At 53.3% G+C, this 20,917-nt stretch overlaps 4 protein-coding genes across 4 annotated transcripts in view; 2 read left to right on the top strand and 2 right to left on the bottom strand.

Annotated features, from left to right (window-relative positions):
- NEUTE1DRAFT_123607 (uncharacterized protein) overlaps positions 1-700 on the bottom strand; it is a gene marked incomplete at both ends in the record, with an annotated part of 2,627 nt that extends 1,927 nt beyond the window's left edge. Inside the window, 2 exons of the mRNA XM_009854651.1 lie at positions 14-463; positions 554-700. Coding sequence (XP_009852953.1) covers positions 14-463; positions 554-664 — 561 coding nt within the window. The remainder of the gene's footprint in view (positions 1-13; positions 464-553) is intronic.
- Positions 701-3,315: 2,615 nt separating this feature from the next.
- Positions 3,316-5,759, top strand: NEUTE1DRAFT_66475 (uncharacterized protein; the record flags this gene model as incomplete). Its single annotated transcript, XM_009854650.1, has 2 exons — positions 3,316-4,185; positions 4,293-5,759. The coding sequence occupies 2 exons, from the start codon at positions 3,389-3,391 to the stop codon at positions 5,620-5,622; spliced, it is 2,127 nt and encodes a 708-aa protein (XP_009852952.1).
- A 1,224-nt stretch (positions 5,760-6,983) lies between these two features.
- Positions 6,984-8,447, bottom strand: NEUTE1DRAFT_111647 (uncharacterized protein; the record flags this gene model as incomplete). Its single annotated transcript, XM_009854649.1, has 1 exon — positions 6,984-8,447. One exon carries the CDS (start codon positions 8,445-8,447, stop codon positions 6,984-6,986), a length of 1,464 nt encoding a protein of 487 aa, XP_009852951.1.
- Positions 8,448-11,815: 3,368 nt separating this feature from the next.
- On the top strand, positions 11,816-13,864 carry NEUTE1DRAFT_123605 (uncharacterized protein; the record flags this gene model as incomplete). The annotated part of the gene is made up of 2 exons (XM_009854648.1): positions 11,816-12,632; positions 12,720-13,864. The coding sequence occupies 2 exons, from the start codon at positions 11,816-11,818 to the stop codon at positions 13,862-13,864; spliced, it is 1,962 nt and encodes a 653-aa protein (XP_009852950.1).
- Between the last annotated feature and the right edge of the window lie 7,053 nt (positions 13,865-20,917).

Below are 20,917 nucleotides of genomic sequence, written 5' to 3'. Positions count from 1 at the left end.
GGAATGAACGTACATCCTCCGTCAACAAATACGCCCTCCCATCATCATCATCTTTAAACAGCCCTATATCCCTCGACTCCATCCCCAACGGCCTAAAACTTCCATGGTACTCATACGGCTTCCCGCACACGGTATCGCTCGTCGCCACGCCCACTTTGGCGTCTCCGTAGTTACTGCTGTCGACATGCATCCACATGACATATTTTTTTGTGAGATCGTTGTAAATGACTTTGGGTCGTTCAATGATTCTGTTCGGTCCGAGGTCGTCGTTGTCGTCGCCTGATGATGATGATGTCCGCGAAAGTAAAGCGCCCTCGTACGTCCATTGGACGAGGTCGACAGACGAATAACAGTTGACGGCAAAGAAGGAGGAACCTTGGGATTTGTCTTCGCCGATGAGGTAGAAGGTGTTGTTGACCTGGATGACGCCGGCGCCGTGCGCGTTGAGGTGCTCGCCATTGGACTTCAATTTTCGGTTAGTACATATATATATATATATTGAAAAGAACTACTTGTAGGAAGAGGAGAATATGGGGTTTCGGTAGGTACTTACGGCTGTCCAAGTCCCTCCGGGAACAATTTGTAGTGCAGCGAGGGCTGTGAATGTGGCTAGCCCCAGGACGACTGAGAGCAAGCTCAGAAGAAGGCGGTTGCGATGATGCATTGTCAACCTTCTCTCAGTCCCTGATCAAGATGAGTGAGACCAGCGATTACTGATCTCTCATGAAAGAAAAATTGAACGAGATACCCCGTTGTTTTTATGACTTTTCTCGCTTCCATCTTCATCTTGCTTTTACCCCGCAACTCTCATGATTTCAAACTTCAATGTAACAGCCCAAGAAAGTCAACGTCCCATCCAAGCGACCTTGACCCCAGTTGCTAAACGTCCCAATTCGTGGAGAAACAATCATGTTTTTTTCTCATCTTTGTCTGTTGGTCTGTCCCGGTCCCATCGATCAGGATACTACGTAGAATACTGGTAGGCGAATTGGTCTCGTTCATGCGCACCTTTAAGCTGGTTCTTGTGTATTAGTGACGAGCTAGGACTGTCTATCATGAATTGTCCAGATGAGGATGCAACGGTAGATGATTTGACCGACGTACAGCGGTTTCCTTTCTTTTGACATCCATGCCGGCCGACTTTTTAAGATCCGATGGAGATCCATCCATCTCATCTCGATATACCGATGCTATGGAGCCTTGAGAAGGCCTTTTTTTGATTGAAATAGATCTAGGCGTCAATCGGCCTGCTGAACACGGGCATCAAATATCTGGATCCTTCAATCCTTTTACCAACCGGCCTCTCACGGACTCACCCACCTCGCAGTCGCGTAAACCCGCCGTGTTACGCTGAGTGTACCGTTTTGGTTCGTTGTGTTACACTTGGGACTTGCACCGGGTGGTGGTTGGTGGGTGTATGTAAGGTAAGGGTAGGTAAATATGAGGGTTAGGGTAATGTACCTAGGTATATTGTTTACATCATGATGCTTCTTCCGTCGCATGACCGTACGAAATCCCGTGTTCTTTGCAGTGCGCAAAAAGCATCAATGTGCATGCGTAGATATGCTTTGGCTGATGTCAAAATGGGGGGTTTCTTTTCATGGTGTAAAAAGAAACAGGAAGACCGACATCGCAGCGCAGCCGACACTCATTGCATCCCTTGCCGTGACAAGTGGACAGTAAGCCGGCCGCCTGAGACATGTCTGTCTGTCTCTCTTGCAGGTGTCCAATGTGGTTTAATGTGACTGACGTGGAAATTCACCGTCGTTGCGTCAATTGCATCGAATTGTTTCCATGGCATCGTATCTGGCATTTAAAGCCTTCCATGTCAGCCATGTCGGGAACCATCGATCCAAGACGTGTTGGGATTCACTCTTCCCGCCGCGCCGTCGGTCAGGAAAGCAGAAGGATCTGACGGGCTGAGGCTGACGGGCGGGATGGATGCGGTGCAATTGCCGACTCCAGTATCCGCGATGTTGGTCTGCCTGTCATGACACCCATTTGTTTGGGACTGTTGTGCGACAAAGCCAAGCCACTGCATCATTGCACAGGCATTGACTGCCCTTTGATACTGAAGAATTGGGTAATGGTAATGGGAAGAGAGAAAGGTATGTTGCCGAGGTTGCTGTTGGTTGGTATTACCCCGGGAGTATTTAGTGTCCTTTGCCCTTGGAGCAATCTTCTGCTTAGTCTTCCACTCGTATTAATTTATACAGCCTCCGATTTCTTTGTCGTGCAGTCATTCAGGATTACAGACACTGTAAGCTGTAAAGTTGCCGAAAGGTCAGGCCGAAGACATTCAGAAGGAATAGGAATCGCCAATCACCACCTATCTTGGCGTTCATTTCATCCGTGATCGGGCAGCGGCTGCCCCTGGCCTGGACTTCTAGCGGGGCTCCATTACCTACCCAGGGGCATGCAGCGGGGGAATGTACCCACTGATGGACGCAAGAACCCACACCTCCGCACATCCATTCAACTCTCCGCTCTCCGCTCCCGCTGTTTTGTGGGTTGCATGTCCCCTGCCGCTTCTCGTCGATCTCACTGGGACCCAAACAGACACTCATTCCCTTCCGTCTTGTCAACCTCGAGCCCGACAGCATAACCAGACAAGACACCAAAAGAAACGGAAAGTATTTCCGGTATCTTGTACTCAAAGAAACCAGATAATGATCATCTCCCAGGAGAAATAAACTCCGTGATTTCACAGTGTCTGGTATGAGACGATAACAGTCAAGTACATAAGTACTCAAGAGTGTCATGCCCAAAACAGCAATCCACCCGAACTCCCCAAGGTAAAGGGCTTCTTCGACGCTTCCCCGAGTGGGAAAGGTGTGGATGACGCTTCTCAATCCCGCAAACGGCTGGCCGAGGCTTCCCCGTCCTCGTTCCCCCCTTTCTATTCGTTCCCGCTGCCGTGATACCACCAGTCGCATGCACGGGTAGTGATAGAGGCAGTCCTGCAGCAGCTTGCCTTGTTGAACTGCATACAAGTGTTCCGTACATTGATGTTGACAAGATGACGGACGTGTGGTTGATGACGGGCCCCCTGTATGGAAACTAAGATAGCTAAACACTAGTACCTACATACATAGTAAGCTTCTGTTACATCTATTGATGCGAGCCATGTCGCTTTCCATCATCGTTGGCTCAGTCTTCCTTCTTATCTAGGCACTCCATTGCCCGCCTCTTCCCCCTCCCCCTCCCCCCCAACATCACAAGAAAAGTTTCTTTGTTGTGTTTTTCTCTTCCTTCTTTTTAGAAAACCCGTGATAGAGAACATGAGATCATAGTCGACAGACAGAATCCCGTCATCTCAACCCCTTCTGCCTCACCCGTTCAAGACACTGGTCCAAAGGTGGACCAACCAACAACAGGGCCGTCGACCATGACCACCACCACCACCACAGGAGATATCATGGCCAAGATGCTTGACCCTGAGACACAAGATACGTCTCAACAACAACAACAGCAACCACCACCACCGCCAACACCACCACCACCACCACCACAAAACCGTCCAGCATCAAATTACCCCCTCTCATCCACAGACGACCTCTCCTCCCTTTCCAAACCACCAGTTGACAAACCCTCCCGACACCGTCATGCCTCCTCCTCGTCGTCCAAGTCCCACGGCAGCCCCAGCGTCAGCGCAAGCAGCACCTCCCTCTCCTCAGGCCACCTCGAAGCCCTCCACCAGCAACAACAACAACAACACCACCACCAACAAGACGAAATCGCCTCCATCCAAAACGCCACCCGCCTCTCTACCGTGCAAACCCGCACATCCACCTTCTCCTCTGCCTCGCGCCCGCCCGACTTTGAAGTCGTTTTTGCAGTCAACGACCCAGAAAACCCCAAGAACTGGCCGCTATGGTACCGCTGCTGGACCATCTTTGCGTGCTCGTACAGCACGTGGGTGGTGGTTTTGTATTCCTCCTCGTACACGGCCATTGTCCCCGGGTTGATGAAGGAGTATCATGTGACGAATCAACCTGTCGCAACGCTGGGGTTGACGACGTACCTGTTTGGATTGGCGATTGGGTGTTTGGCGCTGGCGCCGCTGAGCGAGTTGTATGGGCGGAGGCCGATTTACTTGATTAGTTTGGGGGTGTTTGCGCTGTTGATCTTGCCGTGTGCGATGCCGAGTAGTTTGGCGGAGATAATTGTGGTGAGGTTTTTTGGGTATGTTTTTTCCCCTCCTCATTTTCTGTTGTTTTGATTTCTGGTTGAGTTGTGGTTTGGTTGATGAAGTCAGTGAGTGAGTGAACAAGTGGCTGATATACAAACAGCGCTCTCTTCGGCGCAGTAATGGTCTCCAACTCGCCCGCCACCGTAGTCGACATCGCCCACCCCGACTACCTCGCCCTCTGCATGGCCGTAACCTCCATCGCCCCGCTCAACGGCCCCGTCACCGGCCCTTTGATCGGCGGTTTCGCCTACCAATACCTCGGTTTCCGCTGGGCCAACTGGATCGTCCTCATCCTCTCCGGCGCCGCCATCCTCTTCATGGCCACCATCCGCGAGACCTACGCGCCCGCCATCCTGCGCGCCAAAGCCGCCCGTCTGCGCAACTCCACCGGCGACGACCGGTACTGGTCGCGCTTCGACCAAAAAGTGTCCACCCTCCAACTCCTCAAAACCAACCTCAGCCGCCCCTTTATCCTGGCCGCCACCGAGCCCATCCTCTGGTTCTTCAACACGTGGATCTCCCTCGTCTACGCCATCTTGTACCTCTGCTTCGTCGCCTACCCCATCGTCTTCAAGGAACACCGCGGCTGGTCCACAGGCCAAGTCGGTCTCGCCTTCTTGGGCATGGGGTGCGGCACCGTCGCCTCCATTGTTCTCGAGCCCTTTTGGCGATCCATCATCAACAAACGCACCTCCAAGTTCGATATCGAGACAGGTCGTCCGGCGCCCGAAGCCCAAGCGTACATTATGACTATCGGCGCGATCCTTACTGCCTTTGGTCAGCTGGCTTTCAGCTGGACGTGTCTACCCGTCTCCATCCACTGGATCGTGCCCATCATTTTTGGCGTTCCTTTCGGGATGGGCAACACCATTAGTTTCATTTACGGATCGAATTACCTGGCGGGCGCGTACGGGTTGTATGCTGCGTCGGCGCTAGCGGCGAATTCGTTCCTAAGGTCCGTGGCCGGAGGCGTGTTGCCGCTGGCGGGACCGGCAATGTATCGGAATTTGACGCCGCAGATTGCGGGCACGATATTGGGTGTGTTGGAGGTGTTGTTGATTCCGATTCCGATTATCTTTTATCAGTATGGAGAGAGAATTAGAGGGCGGAGTAAGGTGATTAGGATGATGAGGGAGGAGCAGGCGAGGGAGGATAGGAGGAGGATGAAAGGGGATAAGGGGGAGAGGGAAAGGAGGGGTGGTGGTGGTGGACTTGTAGAAGATGATGAAAAAAGTGAGGAAGGACCACCTGGAAGAGCGGAGGAGGACCACAGAGGGGGGATGGTGGAGACGACGACGACGAGGATGGGTGAGGGACAGGGACAAGGGGAAATTAGTGGGGAGGGGGTGGTTGTGCCTTCTTCTGCTTTGACGACTTCAGGGGTGTTGGGCGAGAAGACAGTGAGGAAGATGGGTGATGAGGTTGTTTGATTTTGGATATCCAGGTTCAATATATGAGTGGTAGAAAGCATGGGCATGATTTGGATGAAAAGGCTAGAGGTACTAAGTGATGAGCGGATTGCTGAAATGAAAAGTGATCAAATTTAATTGAAGCTCTGGTAATCCGGTACTTTTCTCGATTCCTCGATTTCATCCCGTCTGGCGTGCCTGTGTCCATCTTGACGGGGACCACCTCGAGCCGGGCCATGCCCGATGCAAGGAGATCAACTGAGATGAGATGAGACGAAATGTTACGTGATATTGGAATATTCCTCTTCTTACAGTACGTAATTTCCATCTGGTTTTTCGCGCGCCTTCTAATACATAGACCCTTTATGTCTTCTCTACATACCTTCTTCCATGACCATGGAGGTAGGTAGGTATCTAGCATACCTAGCTAACGTTCGTCAGAGTCCAAACACCTCCATTAAAGGAGGCCAGCTAGGCTACAGTGCTCCCCAAAGATCAATAAAGATCCAACTTGCAACACGGTGAGTTCAAGGTACCAAGTCTAACCAAGGAGACCAAACAGAATCTTTGTCATGATTAGACTGCTAGGCAAGAGGCATATAGTAATGTCAAGTACAAGTCTTGGCCTGGTCGTATAGCGCAATATGATTGAAGTGTATGAGATACGGAGGCAGGACACTGTGGGAAGAGGAGTAGTCTGGTCTAGAGTACTTAGAGTGAGAATAGAGTAACAAAAGGAAGAAAAAAAATATTATGAGTTGTTCGAATATATCTATCTCTGTCAGGTTGATCATAACCCATCTGAAGTCTTGACGACCGAAGCGAGAACTCTCTGTCTAAAGGGTTGGGTTTTCTAGAGAGTAGGTGGCCACCGGGGATATATATTGAGAGTCAACCAGTAATTATAGTTGAGGATATCTTGAATCTAAGGATCGATGTGATATAGTCCAGTTATTTGGTGGAAAATTATGTTGTAGGAATACTGCACAGTGAGAGACATGAAGTTCTTGTGCATATACTAAGTGCGGGTATGCAGGAAGAAACCCCGAGCTTCATAGGTAAGGCAAGCTGCAACCGACCGGGCCAAAGAAGACGATTTATTTTGTATACAATATCAGACCACTTCAGTTAGTAAGTATGAAAAATTGCAATTTGACACCACCAGAGGGTATGAAAACCAAAAAAAAAAATCAGTGATCCGCCCCCATCGATCCATTTCCATTTTTCCCTATCCCTTGCCGGCCAGCCGGTCAGTCGGTCAGTGTCCCGTTCCATCCCATCCCATGTCATGCCCATTTCCTACTATACCACAAAGGCACAAGTTTTCCACGACTCTTATCCACATTCTCTTTCCTTCTTTTCTCCCATCACACTAAACCCCCTCACAAACCTCTCCACTTCTCCTTCCACCCACCCTTCTCAAACAACCACATGGCCTCAATAGCATACGCCCTCACACTCACACTGCCCACCCCCTCCTCCACATCCGCCGCCTCCCCAATACTCTCCAACACCCTTCCCTCCTGAAAACACCTCCACAGCGCAAACGCCAAATCATCCTCATCACCATCCCTACCGCCCGCTCCAGTTCCCCACTCCCCCTTTCCAAGACGGTACAGCATCCTCCCCAGCGTCCTAAACGCAATGCACCTCTGACTATTCACACTACTCCTCGCCAGCCTCGCCAGCTCGGGGATCGTGTAGCCGGCTGCCTCGGGCGCCTCGCCGTGGTGATGCAGGCCCTTGGACACGGGAATCTGGCGCGACAGACGGGGCGGGATCAGTCGCCCCTTGAAGTCGAAGCGGAGCGCCGAGACGGGCAGCGAGGTCTGGCCCGGGTAGTAAGGGGATTCCTGGTCGGCGGGCGAGTCTTCGGTGGGGATGGGCGCCATCCAGGCGAGTTTGGAGGGGTCGGCGGGTAAGGAAGGGAAGAACTTTTGGTGCAGGGTGGCGAGGAAGTCGGGGTCTGAAGGGTCGAGGTCGGGAGGGGCGGGGGCGGCGGGGAAGTGCACGCCCTTGAGCTCTTCGTCGCTGTGGTTGTGGGAGGGGTCGTTGCATTGGTGCGTTGTGGTGGGAGTTTGTGGTTCGGAGGAGGAGCCGGCGGTGGGCATGGCAAGGTCTTCGGCGGAGAAGCTGGTCTTTTGGGGGTAGGGCGTGGGTGGCTGTTTGGATCGGATGGGGAAGCTGCCGGAGGGAGGCTGTTCCGGGGCGAGGTCTTCGTTGAAGGTGACGGTCTTTTTGGGTTTCTTTGGTTGTTCTTCGGTCATTTCCTCATCCTCGTCTTGTACGTATGCGCTTTTAGAGGTCGAGGTCTGGATGGAGGGTGGCTTCTTGTAGGAGATGGTGGGACCGCTACCGACGTCGGCCTTCTTTTCTGTTGGCTCCTCGTCGGCCGGTTTCTCGGGAATGTCCCAGACTTTGGGGTCGTTGTTGTTGGAGCCGTCCTCGACGTTGGCTCGTCGGAGAAGCATCTGGATAAGCTTGGGGTCGAGGCCACTGAAGAGCTCTCGTTGGGCTTCGGCAATCTCTTCTGGCGACATGGAGCTCAGGAGCTTGTTGTTCTCCTCGTCAATCCTCTGCTTTTCGGATTTGATAGGGTCCGCGTCGATCTGGGGCCTCGCGCCGCTGGTGAACTGGATGGCTGGTGATGGTACTGGTGTGGTCGCTTGGGATGACGAGGACGATGGGTCTGCTTGTTGCTGTCGCTGCTTTTTGAAGGCAGACACTCGTTTCTTGGGAGCGGGAAACCCCCCGGAGGAAGCAGGCGGCGGAGTTGGGAACGAGGGAGGTTTGACCTCGCCCACTTTGCGTTCCTTGACATCGAGGATTTCGAGAGTGCCGTCCATTGTGTTGATGCCGTTATGGTCTGTCGCGGCCGTGTCGAGGTGTCTTGTATCTTTTTTTATCGGCGTTTTTCAATCAGGTCTGAACGAGTTGGGTTGTTTGGTTGATAATGGTGACGATGGTGATGGCGAATAATGGGGGATAATGTATGCGGCGCTCAAAGAAAGCCGTGGATGGAGCCGTGGGTTCTCTTTGATACAGATTCGGTCATCCGGCATAAAGTTCAAAGAAATGCAACGAGGGGCTTCCCTTGCCTGCCGAAGGAAAAGAATTGTCAGCGGCGGATCCCGGCTTTAACGAGGCCAGCACTGCATTAGCGGCGATCCAAGACACGGGGAGTACACAGTATTCATGCTAGTATTTACAGTGCATTACCGTACCGTGCGCGGCTTGGGGTTTCATTTGGCCCCGTTTTGGTCGTCTGTTTCGCGTTTCGTATTCCGAAATACCAACATGCACATTGTGCCCGCTGGTCCGATGGTCTCCAAGGGAAGAGATCAGCATGAGATGAGCTTGTTTCCAACATGTTCATCGACTATGCCAAGTGAGCTCATGCTGATTTTCTCTTTGTCAGTCAGTCACTTGATGGCATCTTGGCGGCCGTGTGCTTTGTGTTCGCCGGGTTGGTGGTTGCGTTACATACCTACCTACTGAGCGTGAGTGGGTGTCTGAGATCTTGTCATTCGCCGTTGCACCAAGATAATGCGGCCAGGGCATATCAACACACCGGCTGCTGTACGCACGCAGAAAGAGCGTAGATCGGAACCGCAATCTGGTGTTGTAATTCAATAGGTACGTATTACCACGCAAGCAGAATGTGCCTTTCCCCGGCCCCAAGCTACACTCTTAATTCAAGTCCTCCCAACAATGGATACCGCAGCCGCGACAGCATCACTTTCACTTCTAACTGAAGGTATGTGGCTGACCAGCCCGAACCAGCCGCATTGACGAGTGTGACGTACCGGCAACTGAAATTTGGAATGGCCACTGCACTGCAGAGTTCAGTTTCGTCGCGGTTATTGTGTCGCTAGTCAAGTGGGTCGCACAAGCGCGGCTCCAAATGTCGCGCAGCATCCATCCAGAATCTGGAATCACGGTACGTACCGGTACGAGCGCTCGTACCTGACAAGGGGTTTGAGATCTTGGAGGTGGCCCGTGTGCTTTCCGCCTCTTATCGCATCTTGTTGCGCTAGCACGGGGAGCACGGGGGACCCTCGTCTGGTTCGTACTGTGTTGTCCTCTTTTGAGTCTCGGCTTCAGTTTCCTCGCTGAACGGTGAATTCCCAAAGTCAACCTGACATCACACCGGCAGTTTACAATTCAAACCACTTTAGCTCTGCGGGCAACTCATCTATGAGGCAAGGTTCATTTCTACTACCTCGCCAGTTTTGAAGTTGAATCGACATCTCCTATTCTTCCCATGCTCGCCCGGTTAGTCAGCCGTGCAGCGGTGCGCGCCGTGTGGAGTCATGCATCACCTCCAACTTGAACCCCAAACGGATCGGGTCATTCACACAGGTCACTTTTTCCCAAGAACCCCAAAAGAAGCCCTGTGGCCCCTGCGAGGTGTTGCAGTCCAGTCGGTCGTCCATTGATGGGCCGTGGGAGTGTAACCTTGTTTCTCCATCTGCCCTTTCTGCTATTCCCATTGGTCCAAAATACCACCATTTCTTGGCATTTTCCTTTTATTCCTGTCTATCGCTCGCACTCGCTTCTTGTATTTTCCCGTTTCCCTCTCTCACAAGCCACCCGCACATGGATCGATGTCTGCTGCCAACTGCTTGGCATTAAGTGATAAGTACACTAGCACTTGGAGTCTGTGCCTTTTTGCCTTTTCCTTCAAACCCCGGCCCCCCACCCAAATGTTGTTGTTTCTGCAGTGCTTCTTTGGGTTCTTCCGGCCTACTGCTGCCGTCATGAGGTCTGAGATAGAGAGAGAGAGAGAGAGGCATGGCCACCTCACACACCTCACCCAAAGCAATGTTTCTGATTCGCCTTGGCTTGCCCTGATGGCCCAAAAAGCGAGTCTATCCAGGCCACTGCGTTTGGTATTGTCGGGGCCCCGGTTTTCCCTTTGGGTTGTCTTGACTTGTTGTTCATTTGCATGCAATTGGGAGCGAGCGAGCCGATGCCCATTGCATTTTAACCTGCCCGGCCAGCTGCTGGGCGCTGCTGCAAAATAATTAATCGTTCCCAGTCAGTCCATTCAACACGTAGCCATCCATCCATCCATCTCCATTCCCGCTCGGTGTTTTCCCTTTCCTATTTCCCCCTTCCTCGCACAACCTCCCACCTCCGCCCATCCTCACCCTTTCTCTTCTCTCTTTCTCACCAAAACACCCACCGACTTTTGCACTGCAATTGACAAAATCCATCACAACCATTCTCTTTTGTCGGGTTGCGCATTTCAAAAGTCGATTCTTCATTTTCGCAAATCCCGCCGCATCGAAGCGTCCAGCGCGATTGCCCGTTTCCCCCATCCGCTCGTCCATAACTGGGCATTTTTTGACCACCTTGTCACCAGGTTCTGGCAGGTGGTGCAGCATCTCTTGCGAGTTGAGGATATTCCCAACCGGCAAATCCCCACTTTTTCGCAACACAGGCCGGCGAGTTAGCAAGCGGCACCAGCAAGTCTGCCAAGAAGCAGCCCGGTCACGTTACCACGGCTTGGAGCTAAGTAACTGAAGTCGCCGCCCAGTTCAGCCAAGTGGTGGTGCATCAGTGCATCCCGCCCGCCGCCCGCCCCAAATAAGGGAAACCCCAAAAACCTCAAGAGGAACCCCCCAGACCCCCCAAGGTCAAACCACGCACTCCTTGGCAGTCCATCCATTGGCTGTTCCCGGCAGGCCCACTGCGCGAACCGATTGGCGGCTGTCAGCTAATAATACGCCCACCCACACCTCTCCCCCGGAGCCGGACACCACATCACAGCAGGGCCAGCCAAGTGTAGCAACCTACCTAAGCCAGGGCACTTTCGTTGAGGAACCCACCGAACACCGAAGCCAGGCCGGCCCAGATTGTCAGCTCCCGTCACAGGGCACTTCCTATCATTACCTATCGGCACTTGGCTACCTAGCATCCATCTGTACCACGGCGCGAGCATCAAATCTCATATCGATTGCATTTACCACACACACACACACACAGTTCCCACCACCTACCCAAGAGACAGACGCGACGCGACACGAGACACTCTGAGTGAGGACTGGACCGCGTACCCGGTATCGTCCATTAGCAGGACAGGACAGGACAGGACTGGTACCTGTTCCCCCGTCGGTACAGCCACCACGGCCAACGGCCACAAAACCACCCCAACTATCCGGTACCTCTTCACTGTCCCATACAATCGAATCGCGCAAAAACCGCCGACATGGATGAGATAGTTGTTGATCCCGGTTCTAGCGCTGCCCAGTTCAGCATCATGCAGTCCCAACAACCACCCCAGCACGGTCCCGAGGTCCGCCTGACCGCTGCCGGTGTGCCCCGCAAGAAGCCCGGCCGCAAACCGAAACCCAAAGATCCCGCCGACGAGAACTCGACCGCCACCGAGCAACAGCCCAAGCCGCGCCGCCCGCGCAAGCCCAGAGACCCCAATGCCCCTCCTATCGTGAGAAAGAGGAAAGCCGCCGCGACCGACGACGCCCCCGATGCCGCCGACCATGACACTTCGATGGAGATCGATCAATATCATGGTATCGCCCAAAGGTCAAAAGGGTCATTGATGCCCCTACATCTACTTCCCCCCGATCAACGGCCGCCAAAGATACCCAAGCGCGAGACCCATCCCGTGTCCATGAGCCATCTGCTCAACGAAGAGGACCCACCGCCCAAGTCCCAGCCTACCGCTTCCAGGCAAGTCTTTGATCCTATAAGAGGCAGTTACGACCCAGTCCGAGAAACCATGATGTCCAGAGACGTTTTCGGCACCGGCTCCATCATGGGTTCTCCGCGCGCCCCCACCTCACAGCCTGTCAACCGAGCCAGCGCCTCGCCATCGATTGCGAGCTTGGTCGACCCTCCTGCTCCCCCCAACATCATGTCGCCTGTCCCGTCACACCAAACGCCTTACAACACCGCTGCCACAAAGTCGCGACTCCAAGAATCAACATCTGCCACTCCTCCCTCCTCCAACCCTGTGCGCTCCACGCCACAACAAATCGCCAAGCCGCAAATTATCGAAGTCAGGCGTGCCCCTCCGCCGCCTCCCGCACCAGCGGCGGCCCCCCAGAGAAAACCATCGCCTCCCAAGAACTCGTTCACTAGTATGTCCACAGTTCCGCCGACATCTTCAGCAGCAGCCGCTACCAATGCAGCAACAGCGGCTCCATCAACAACAGCTCCCCCTACCAACAACAAGAAGCTCACAGCTCTTGTGCAACAAGAACGCGAAAGCACCCATTCCCGCGGAAACAAGACCGGGAGCAACCACTCCTCAGAAGCTGTCAAACCCAGTGGCGGCAGCAACAGCCTTAAAGATGCCCTCCTCCCCCCCTTACCCTCGGTCGGTGGTCACGGCACCGAGCGGTCCATCCTCGATTTTGGCAAGGTTAACCCCGGTCAGGAAATCGAAGCACCTTCAATCAAGATCCACATTCCTCTGAATGGTGAAACAAACAAGTACGTCAACTTCATGCGCATGGCCGAGGAGCAATACGGTTGGGACGCTCTACACCCTCGACAAGCAGCCAACCGGGAGCGCAAAGCGCGCATCGCAGCCGCTACTGCCGCACTAGAAAAGTCCGTGGGCACCAGTGGGCGGGAGTCTGGAGAGGAAATGGACGAGGATATCCAATCCGACGCGGAAAACAGCAACATTGAGATGGGCGGCATGGGCGGTCTCAATCCCACTACAAATGGCGTCGCCTCGGGCCCAGAGGCGCCAGCGAAACCGGCGAGAAAGAAGAGGAACTTCAAGGAGGACGAATACGATATCGATGATGACTTTGTCGACGACTCGGAGATGCTCTGGGAGGCGCAAGCGGCTGCTTCCAGGGATGGATTCTTTGTGTACTCTGGCCCGCTGATTCCCGAGGTTCCCAAGCCCGAAGTGGCACCCCCGGCTCGTCGCGGACGCGGTGGAGGAAGAGGCAGCAGAGGCGGACGAGGTGGGACAACACGCGGTGGTGCTAATGCAGCAGGACATGGAGCGGACACCGCAGCGTCGGAGAAACCAAGTGGACGAGGACGAGGCGGTGGGCCGGGGAGTCGAGGTGGTCGGGGCGGCGGAGATGGAACGAGGAAGCCGAGAATCACGAAACTGGAGAAGGAGCAGAGGGATAAGGAGAAGGCAGAGAGGGAACGGCTGGCGCAGATCACGGCGGCGGCCAAGGCAAGTGTGGCAGCCGGTGGAGGACCTTATATGCTGGGATTGACTCCACCTGCTGCGGCTGGAGGACCGACGGCGATGATGATTGATTAGAAATCTCGGCGAACTCGAAGTGGAAGAGCTTGAGACTATTGTTAGTGGGTGCCGGACTACGGTTGATGTACAACATGGGAAAAAGAGAGGAGAAAGGACAGAGGAGGCAAAAAGGCCAATGGCATTGCGTTTTCATTTTTATCTATCTGTCTGTTGTTTCTGGCGTTCTGTTTATACTCACACACGCACACTCACACTCACACAAATAATGGTTACGAATGGAGTATAAGCTGGCTGGAGCATTGGGTGCCGGTGGGCTGGCTGGCTGGACTTTTTTTTTTTTTTTTCTTTTTTTTTTCTTTGATTTGTTTTCTCTTTGTTTTTTTTTTTCCTCCTCCCATTGGTATCCCTCAACCATTTCTATCTCCAATTGCGCGCGTTATTGTGAACTTTACACATTGTAAGGCTTTTCGATGGATGGATGGAAGATGCTCGATGTCGGTATATCATTAGGTAACAAACCAGCCAGGCACGCACATCATAGACAGACACACAGACAGCGGACAGACGGAGGGAGGGAGGGAGGGAAAATTACTACGCGGAGAGACTACGGAGAGAGAAGAAGCAGAGAGAAGAAGAAGAAGCAGAGAGAAGCGCGCAGCAAGGACAGTTAACTCAACGTCAACGTACAAACTAAGTACGTGCGTACCACCAAATGCTCGTATCGTATCGCATCGCATCGCGTGTATGGAACGGAGAATGATGAATGGGAATGAGTTAAGGGACTAGAAGAAGCAGCGAAGAACAAATAAACGAGCGAGCGATAGAGAAACAGCAAGAGTAAGAGTAAACGTGAATGAGAGTAAGAGTAAATGTGAGGAGGAAGAAAGTACAGTTGCTGTGCGTAGTTCCCCTGCTTACATGAACTGTTAGCTGTCTGGACCTGTGGTCTTGGAACCTTGGAACAATGGATGTGTGGATGTACTTATACTTGTAGTTGTAGTTGTAGTTGAAGTTGAAGTTGTAGTTGTAGTTGTGATTGTAGTTGCAGTTGTAGTTGTAATAACTAAAAAAGCAGTCCTCAGGTACCACTCAACGTTATATGTATGCACTTCAGTTTTTTTACTTACTAAGCCTTCATCAGTAAGTAATCTGATGATCTCGAAAAAAATAATCGTATTGCCTTGGGCAAGATGGTACATTCGATCATCGGTCGGAACTTAACAGATCGATTAAACCGAGCAGATGAGTTTGTCCTTTTCATTGGGCAGCAAAGACAACGTAAAAAGTAAACCTGGATTCTCCTTTCGTAACATACTCATAACTCCTCATAATAAACAACACAGAAACCATCCACCCAACAACAAAAGACCATAATCTAGTGAACCCCCTATATGTAACAGAATTTACCAGCTAGTTAGCCAGCCGACCAGCCCCACTTTCTATCATCCCTCCCCCCCCAACTCTCACAGTCCACCCTAAGCCTCAATACTAGCAACAGTAACCTCCGCAGCCGACTGTTGGCCCATCATTTCCCTCTCTCTTTCTTCCCTTTCCCTTCTTTCCCTCTCCTCTTCTTGCTTCTGTCGTCTCTCCCTCTCCCTCCGTTCTTTTTCCTCCTTTTGATGTTTACCCCGCTGGATATAATCGTGGTTTTCGATTGTGACCGACTTGGTCATGTGGTTGACCTTGTAGACGCCGACCAAACGGGCGGCAAGCTCAAACATGTTGTTGCGCAGGGAGATGACGATGAACTGGGCGTTTTTAGTGCGTTCTTTGATGTAGGAGGCTACGATGGAGACCTTTTTCACTTTGTCAGTGGGGAATGAAAAAAAAGGGAGGGGGGAGGGGAGGAGGGGGGGGGGGGGGGAGGGAGGTTGGATCGAGCGGAGCGAGCAACATAAAATTAAAAAAAAAAAAGAACAAGAAAAAATGAGAAAAGGGGGTAAAAGGAAAAAGGGGAAAAGGGAAAAGGGGAAGGAAGGAAAGGGGGGAAAGGGGATAGGAAAAATACTCACATTCCTGAAATCCAGCGCCGCATCAATCTCATCCATCACATAAAGCGGCGTCGGCTTGTAATGATGCAACGCAAACACCAGCGCCAGAGAACTCAACGTCTTCTCACCACCACTCAGATTGGAAATATTCTTCCAGCTCTTCTTGGGCGGCATCACGCTGAACAAGATCCCCTCCGAGAAGGGGTCCAGACTGTCCACCAGCTCCAGCTCCGCGTTGCCGCCCATGGTGATCATCTGGTACATCTCCTTCAGCCTTAGGGAGATGGTCGAGAACCCTTCCATGAACCCTTCCAATCGCAAACGACGGAGCTCGTCGAGACGCTTCTTGGCGGCGTCGCGCTGGGAGACGGCTGAGGCCAAGTCCGAAGAACGCGCGAGGTGTTCTTCTACGCGACGACGGTATTCGGAGAGCACGGAGAGGTCAATGTTCACGTTGGAGATCTTTTCTTCGAGCGCGGCGATCTCGCCTTTGAGTTTCTCTTTGGACATGTCGGCTAGCTCATCGCGGGTGTAGCGGGGGAGTTCGAGGGGGTTGCGGGGTTTGCGCGGGGTTTTGCCAGTTTGTTGGCGGCGCTTTTGCTTTTGCTTCTTGGGAGTTTTCGTCTTGCGCTGGCGAGGTTCCTCGTCGTCTTCGTCGAGGGACATGGCTTCTGGATCTTCGTCTTCCTCCTCCTCTTCCTCCTCGTCCTCCTCGTCCTCCTCGTCTTCTTCGGCCTCGGCGGCTTCGGCTTCGAGTTGGGCTTGGAGGATGGAATCAGGGTCGTCGACGTCCATGGCATCTGGGTCGGCAGGTTGTTGAGGTGCTGCTGCGTCGCCGCTGGTGCCGCGCTCGAGGTCTTCAATGTCTTGGAGGGCGAGCTTGGAGAGCTTGTCTTCCCAGTAGCGCAGACGCTTCTGGTTCTCGGACAAGATCTTTTGGTTTTCCTCGAGCTTGTTGCGCATCTCGATTTCCACCGCCCTTGTTTCGTTGAGCTCGGCCGTCTTCTCATCCAGCTCCTTCTTCATAGCTGCCAGTTCTTTCTTCTTCTCCTTGAGTGCCTCCTGGGCCTCCTCGACGCGAGTCGTCAGACTCTCGGCAGTATCGCCCTGGTTCTGAATCTCCTCTTCCAGAGCCTCGGTCTCCTGTATGGCATTCTGCAGCTCTTTGGACGCCTTGTTAAAGTCCTTCTCTAGCTTGTGCTTCTGTTTCTCCGCTTTCGCCATCTTCACCTCGGCGGCAGAGGTTTCCTCGTTTTGCGTGGCGATCTCTGCCTTCAACGAGTCCACAGTGGCTTTTTGAGAGCGAAGCTTTTCACCACCCACCTTCATGATCTTATCCTGAAGAGCCTTAATTTCGTCCTCGACGGAGGACATCTCCTCGCGCAGCTTCTCGACCTCGCCCTCGAGCTTGGCAATTTCCTTTTCAAGGGCGGCGACGCGGTTGTCATCCGTCTTGGAAGGCTGTTGCTCTTTGCTGAGCTCCTTGATACGGCGCTGGGCATCGGCAAGGTTGCGCTCCGAGCTCTCAACTTCGAGGTTGATCTTCTGCATCTTGGTCTCGAGCTGGGGAATCATGGACTGAATCTGGCGCAGACGGGACTCGAGTTCTCGTTGGCGGTCTTGGAACTCGTTGAAGGCCTGCTCCAAAGTATCACGGTCCGCCTCAAGCTTGTCAACCTGCTCCTTGGTGGTGTCAGCCACAAGCTTGGAGGACATCAGACCCCGCTTGACTGTAGTGCCACCACCGGTCATGGTACCTGACTTGTCGATGAGCTCGCCAGCAAGGGTCACTACTCGCCATCTCTTGGCGCCATAGGCAATACGGTTTGCCTGAGCGAGATCCTTGGCGACCAAGGTGTCCTGGAGAGCATGGTAGAAGGCAGGTCGGAACTTGTCGTCTTTGGGCTTGACAAGGTCAAAGAGGCGAGGGGCGTTTTCGGGAGTCTGGATAGGAGACATGTCGCGGACTCGCAACTTGTCCAAGCACATAAAGTTGCCACGGCCGAGGTTGGTTTTTCGGAGATATTCAATACATTGCTGACCGGCCTCAACAGTGTCGGTGACAAAGTTGTCCAGAGCACCACAGGCTGTAGAGATGGCAATGTCGTACTTCTGGTCGATGGCACCGAGATTTCCAAGTCTTCCATGGAACCCATCGATACGACCCGACTCCTTCATGCGCATAAGCGCAGTCAAGACATTGCCGCGGTTTTGGGTGGCAGACAAGCTCGACCGCGCCTCGTCAGCCTTTTGGCGGGCATTCGAAAGCTGTTGCCGGTACTTGGGTTCCTCCTCCGCAAGCTTGGCAAGCTCAGCCTCGATCTTCTTGCCCTCCTTAATCAGGTTCGCTCTCTCAGCTTTGCACTGCTCCATCTCCTCCGCCTTGGCTGCTTGCCTTTCCTGGATGGCCACAATTTTCGCCTCCATCTCCTCAAGAGCCACAGTCCCGGCATTGGCCTTTTCCCTGAGGATGGCCAGCTCACTCTCCGCAACGGCAATGGCAGACTGTTTCTGATTGATCTTGTCCTTCCAAGGCTCGAGAGATTTTTGCTTTGCTGCGATCTGATCCGAGTACTTTTGCGTCTTGCCCTTGAGGCTCTCACGTATCGTCGCAAGCTCGGCCTCCTCTTCCTTGACCTTCTTCTCCAAAAAGACAATGTCCTTTTGGCGACGCTCAATCTCCTTGGTGCAGTTCTGGATGGTCTCCTCGGCTTCAACAGCCGTCTTCTCGGCATTGGCGATCGTCTTCTCAAGCTTCTTACGCTTGTCCGTCAAGAACTTCCGCTTCTCCTCGAATTTGACGCGTTCCTGCTCGAACTTGTTCATCTCCTTGACCAGCTGCTGTGTCTGCTTCTCCCAAGCGTCGTATTCCTTGCTACCCTTGGAATAGGCCTTTTCCAACTGCTTGATGAGCTGTTCGCTGCCGTGGTGCTTCTCGAGCTCGGCGTCAAGTTGTGCCTGCATCTGACCGATGGCCTCCTCCGTAACAGCAATATTGTCGTCGCATTCGCTGATGTATAGCTGGTAGAGAGCCGACTGTTTGAGCGCCAGTTCGTTTTCATCGCGAACATACGCCAGCGCCTTGTTCTTCTTGTCCTCGAGGCTGTTTCTTTCCTTTTCCACGTGCTGGACACGACCACTCTTCTCCATGCAGATCTCGTTGAGGGTTTCGACTTCGGTGGCCGACTCTTCAATTGGTGTCTTGTATTTGGAAGTGCCGATAATGTCTTCTAGATATTCCAACAAACCATCTTCGTGCTCGTTGCCGGCTTTGGGCTTCATCTGGGCAATCGATTCGACTTCGCCCTGGAGAATGAGGAAACGCTTATGATCCAGATCGACGCCACGGTCGCGGAGTAGCGTGGTCACGGTGGTAAAATTGGATGATTTGCCGTTGATGTAGTACTGGCTCGAGTTGTTCTTGAAGGCTTTGCGCGAGATGACGAGGGTTGAGTCGGGGATAACCTCGTGACCACCGCCAGGCTATCAATGTCAGCACAACAACTCCCCCTTCACAACGATGTTTGACTTACCAAGTCCGTGACTTCCTGGAAATGCACTTCCACCTCACAATAGTCGAGATTCGGGAACCGCGCCGAATTGTGGATCAAGGCCGAGATCTTGCCTTGTCGCATCTTGCTGGCACGGAAACCAAAGACGAACAGCAACGAGTCGATGACATTGGACTTGCCAGAACCGTTGGGACCCACGACAGAGGAGAACGAAGCATGGAAGGGGCCAACCTCCTGTCTACCGGCGTAACTCTTGAAATTAATGAGCACAAGGTTGGTGATGACGATGCGGGGCTTCGGGCCGGTATCGTCGACGACGGGAAGAGCCATGGTCCGTGACTTGAGCACAATATCCATGGGCTTTTCCAAAATGGTATCCATAGCCCTGACGGGCTTCTGGGCCGCCACGACGGTTTCATCTGCTGTTGATGTTGGCTGTGTGTTGACAAGGGCCTCTGATGCCGCGGTCGCTGGAGGTGGTAGGTTGATGAGGGTCTGGGTGATGTCCTGTAGAGGAGCAGGTTGGCGATCGGCGCGTTGAGTTGACGGAGAGCCTGGTGTTGGCGTCCCTTGACGGCTGGCTTGTTGTTGTTGCAGCTCGAGTTGTTGCTGCATGATCTTTGCTGGCGATCTGCTGAGCCGCCGCACAAGAGTTCTACGCTTCCGCGGGGGTGACTGAATTTCTTGCGTATCCCGTGCTTCTGGCTCCGCGATCACGGCGGTTGTAGCGGGCGATACGGCAGACGCCACAGTCACATTGGGGTCGATACCCTCCTCGATCGGCTCATCCTTTGGCTTGACGGCGGGCGCTGGGGCTTCGGGTTCGGCTTGGGGATCGATATTCGCTTCGACACTCGGTTCGACACTGGGCTCTTTGCTGGGTTTGGGCGCGGCATTCTTCTTAGGTCGTCCGCGCCTTTTCGGCGCAGCTTTTGGTGCCGGTGCCGGTGCAGCCGATGATGATGGTGCTGCTGCTGTTGCTGGTGTTCCTGCCCTGGGAGCGGGCGTAGCAGTGGATCTTCTGGTAGTGCGCTGGGTAGTCTTGCGGGCTGCCGAAGCAGGCGCGGGTGTATAATCGTCCTCCTCGTCGTCATCTTGGGCGCCTCTCGATGTGGTGTTTGCGATGTCGTCGTCCGATGAGGATTCTTCGATGATGGCGGCGCGCCTGGTTGCGGCGGCCCGACGCGATGGGCGCGTCGACATGGCTGGTGTCTGTCGGTGGTTTCGGCTTGCAAATTCTCGACTCGATGATGAAAACAACAGAACAGAACAGAATAGAAAGCGCTGCAAGATGCGGGTATCAGACAACCAAGGAGTGAAAGTTTATGTAATAACAAGTAAAGATGAAAAATGGTATTCACATTTCGCAGGGCAGTTGTTGCGACAGACACGGAATGGGACGCCCACGCAGAAACTCTTTGAGTGCTGTCGCAGCTTCCTTGCCCCGCCGCGGTTAGATTGTTGACATTCAGGGCAGTTTTTGGACGGACGGTTCTTGCAATACCGTGACTGGTAAACAATCAGCCACAGCAGCCACAGCCAAATGCAATTCGTGCACTGCAGCGGGCGACCCCTCTGTTGGAACGCTCGCACCGTGTCGCGCT

This window comes from Neurospora tetrasperma, assembly GCF_000213175.1.
Source record: "Neurospora tetrasperma FGSC 2508 unplaced genomic scaffold NEUTE1scaffold_5, whole genome shotgun sequence".
Classification (NCBI taxonomy): domain Eukaryota; kingdom Fungi; phylum Ascomycota; class Sordariomycetes; order Sordariales; family Sordariaceae; genus Neurospora; species Neurospora tetrasperma.
The sequence above is the reverse complement of the archived record's forward strand: the minus strand, read 5'-3'. Positions and strand labels throughout refer to the sequence as shown.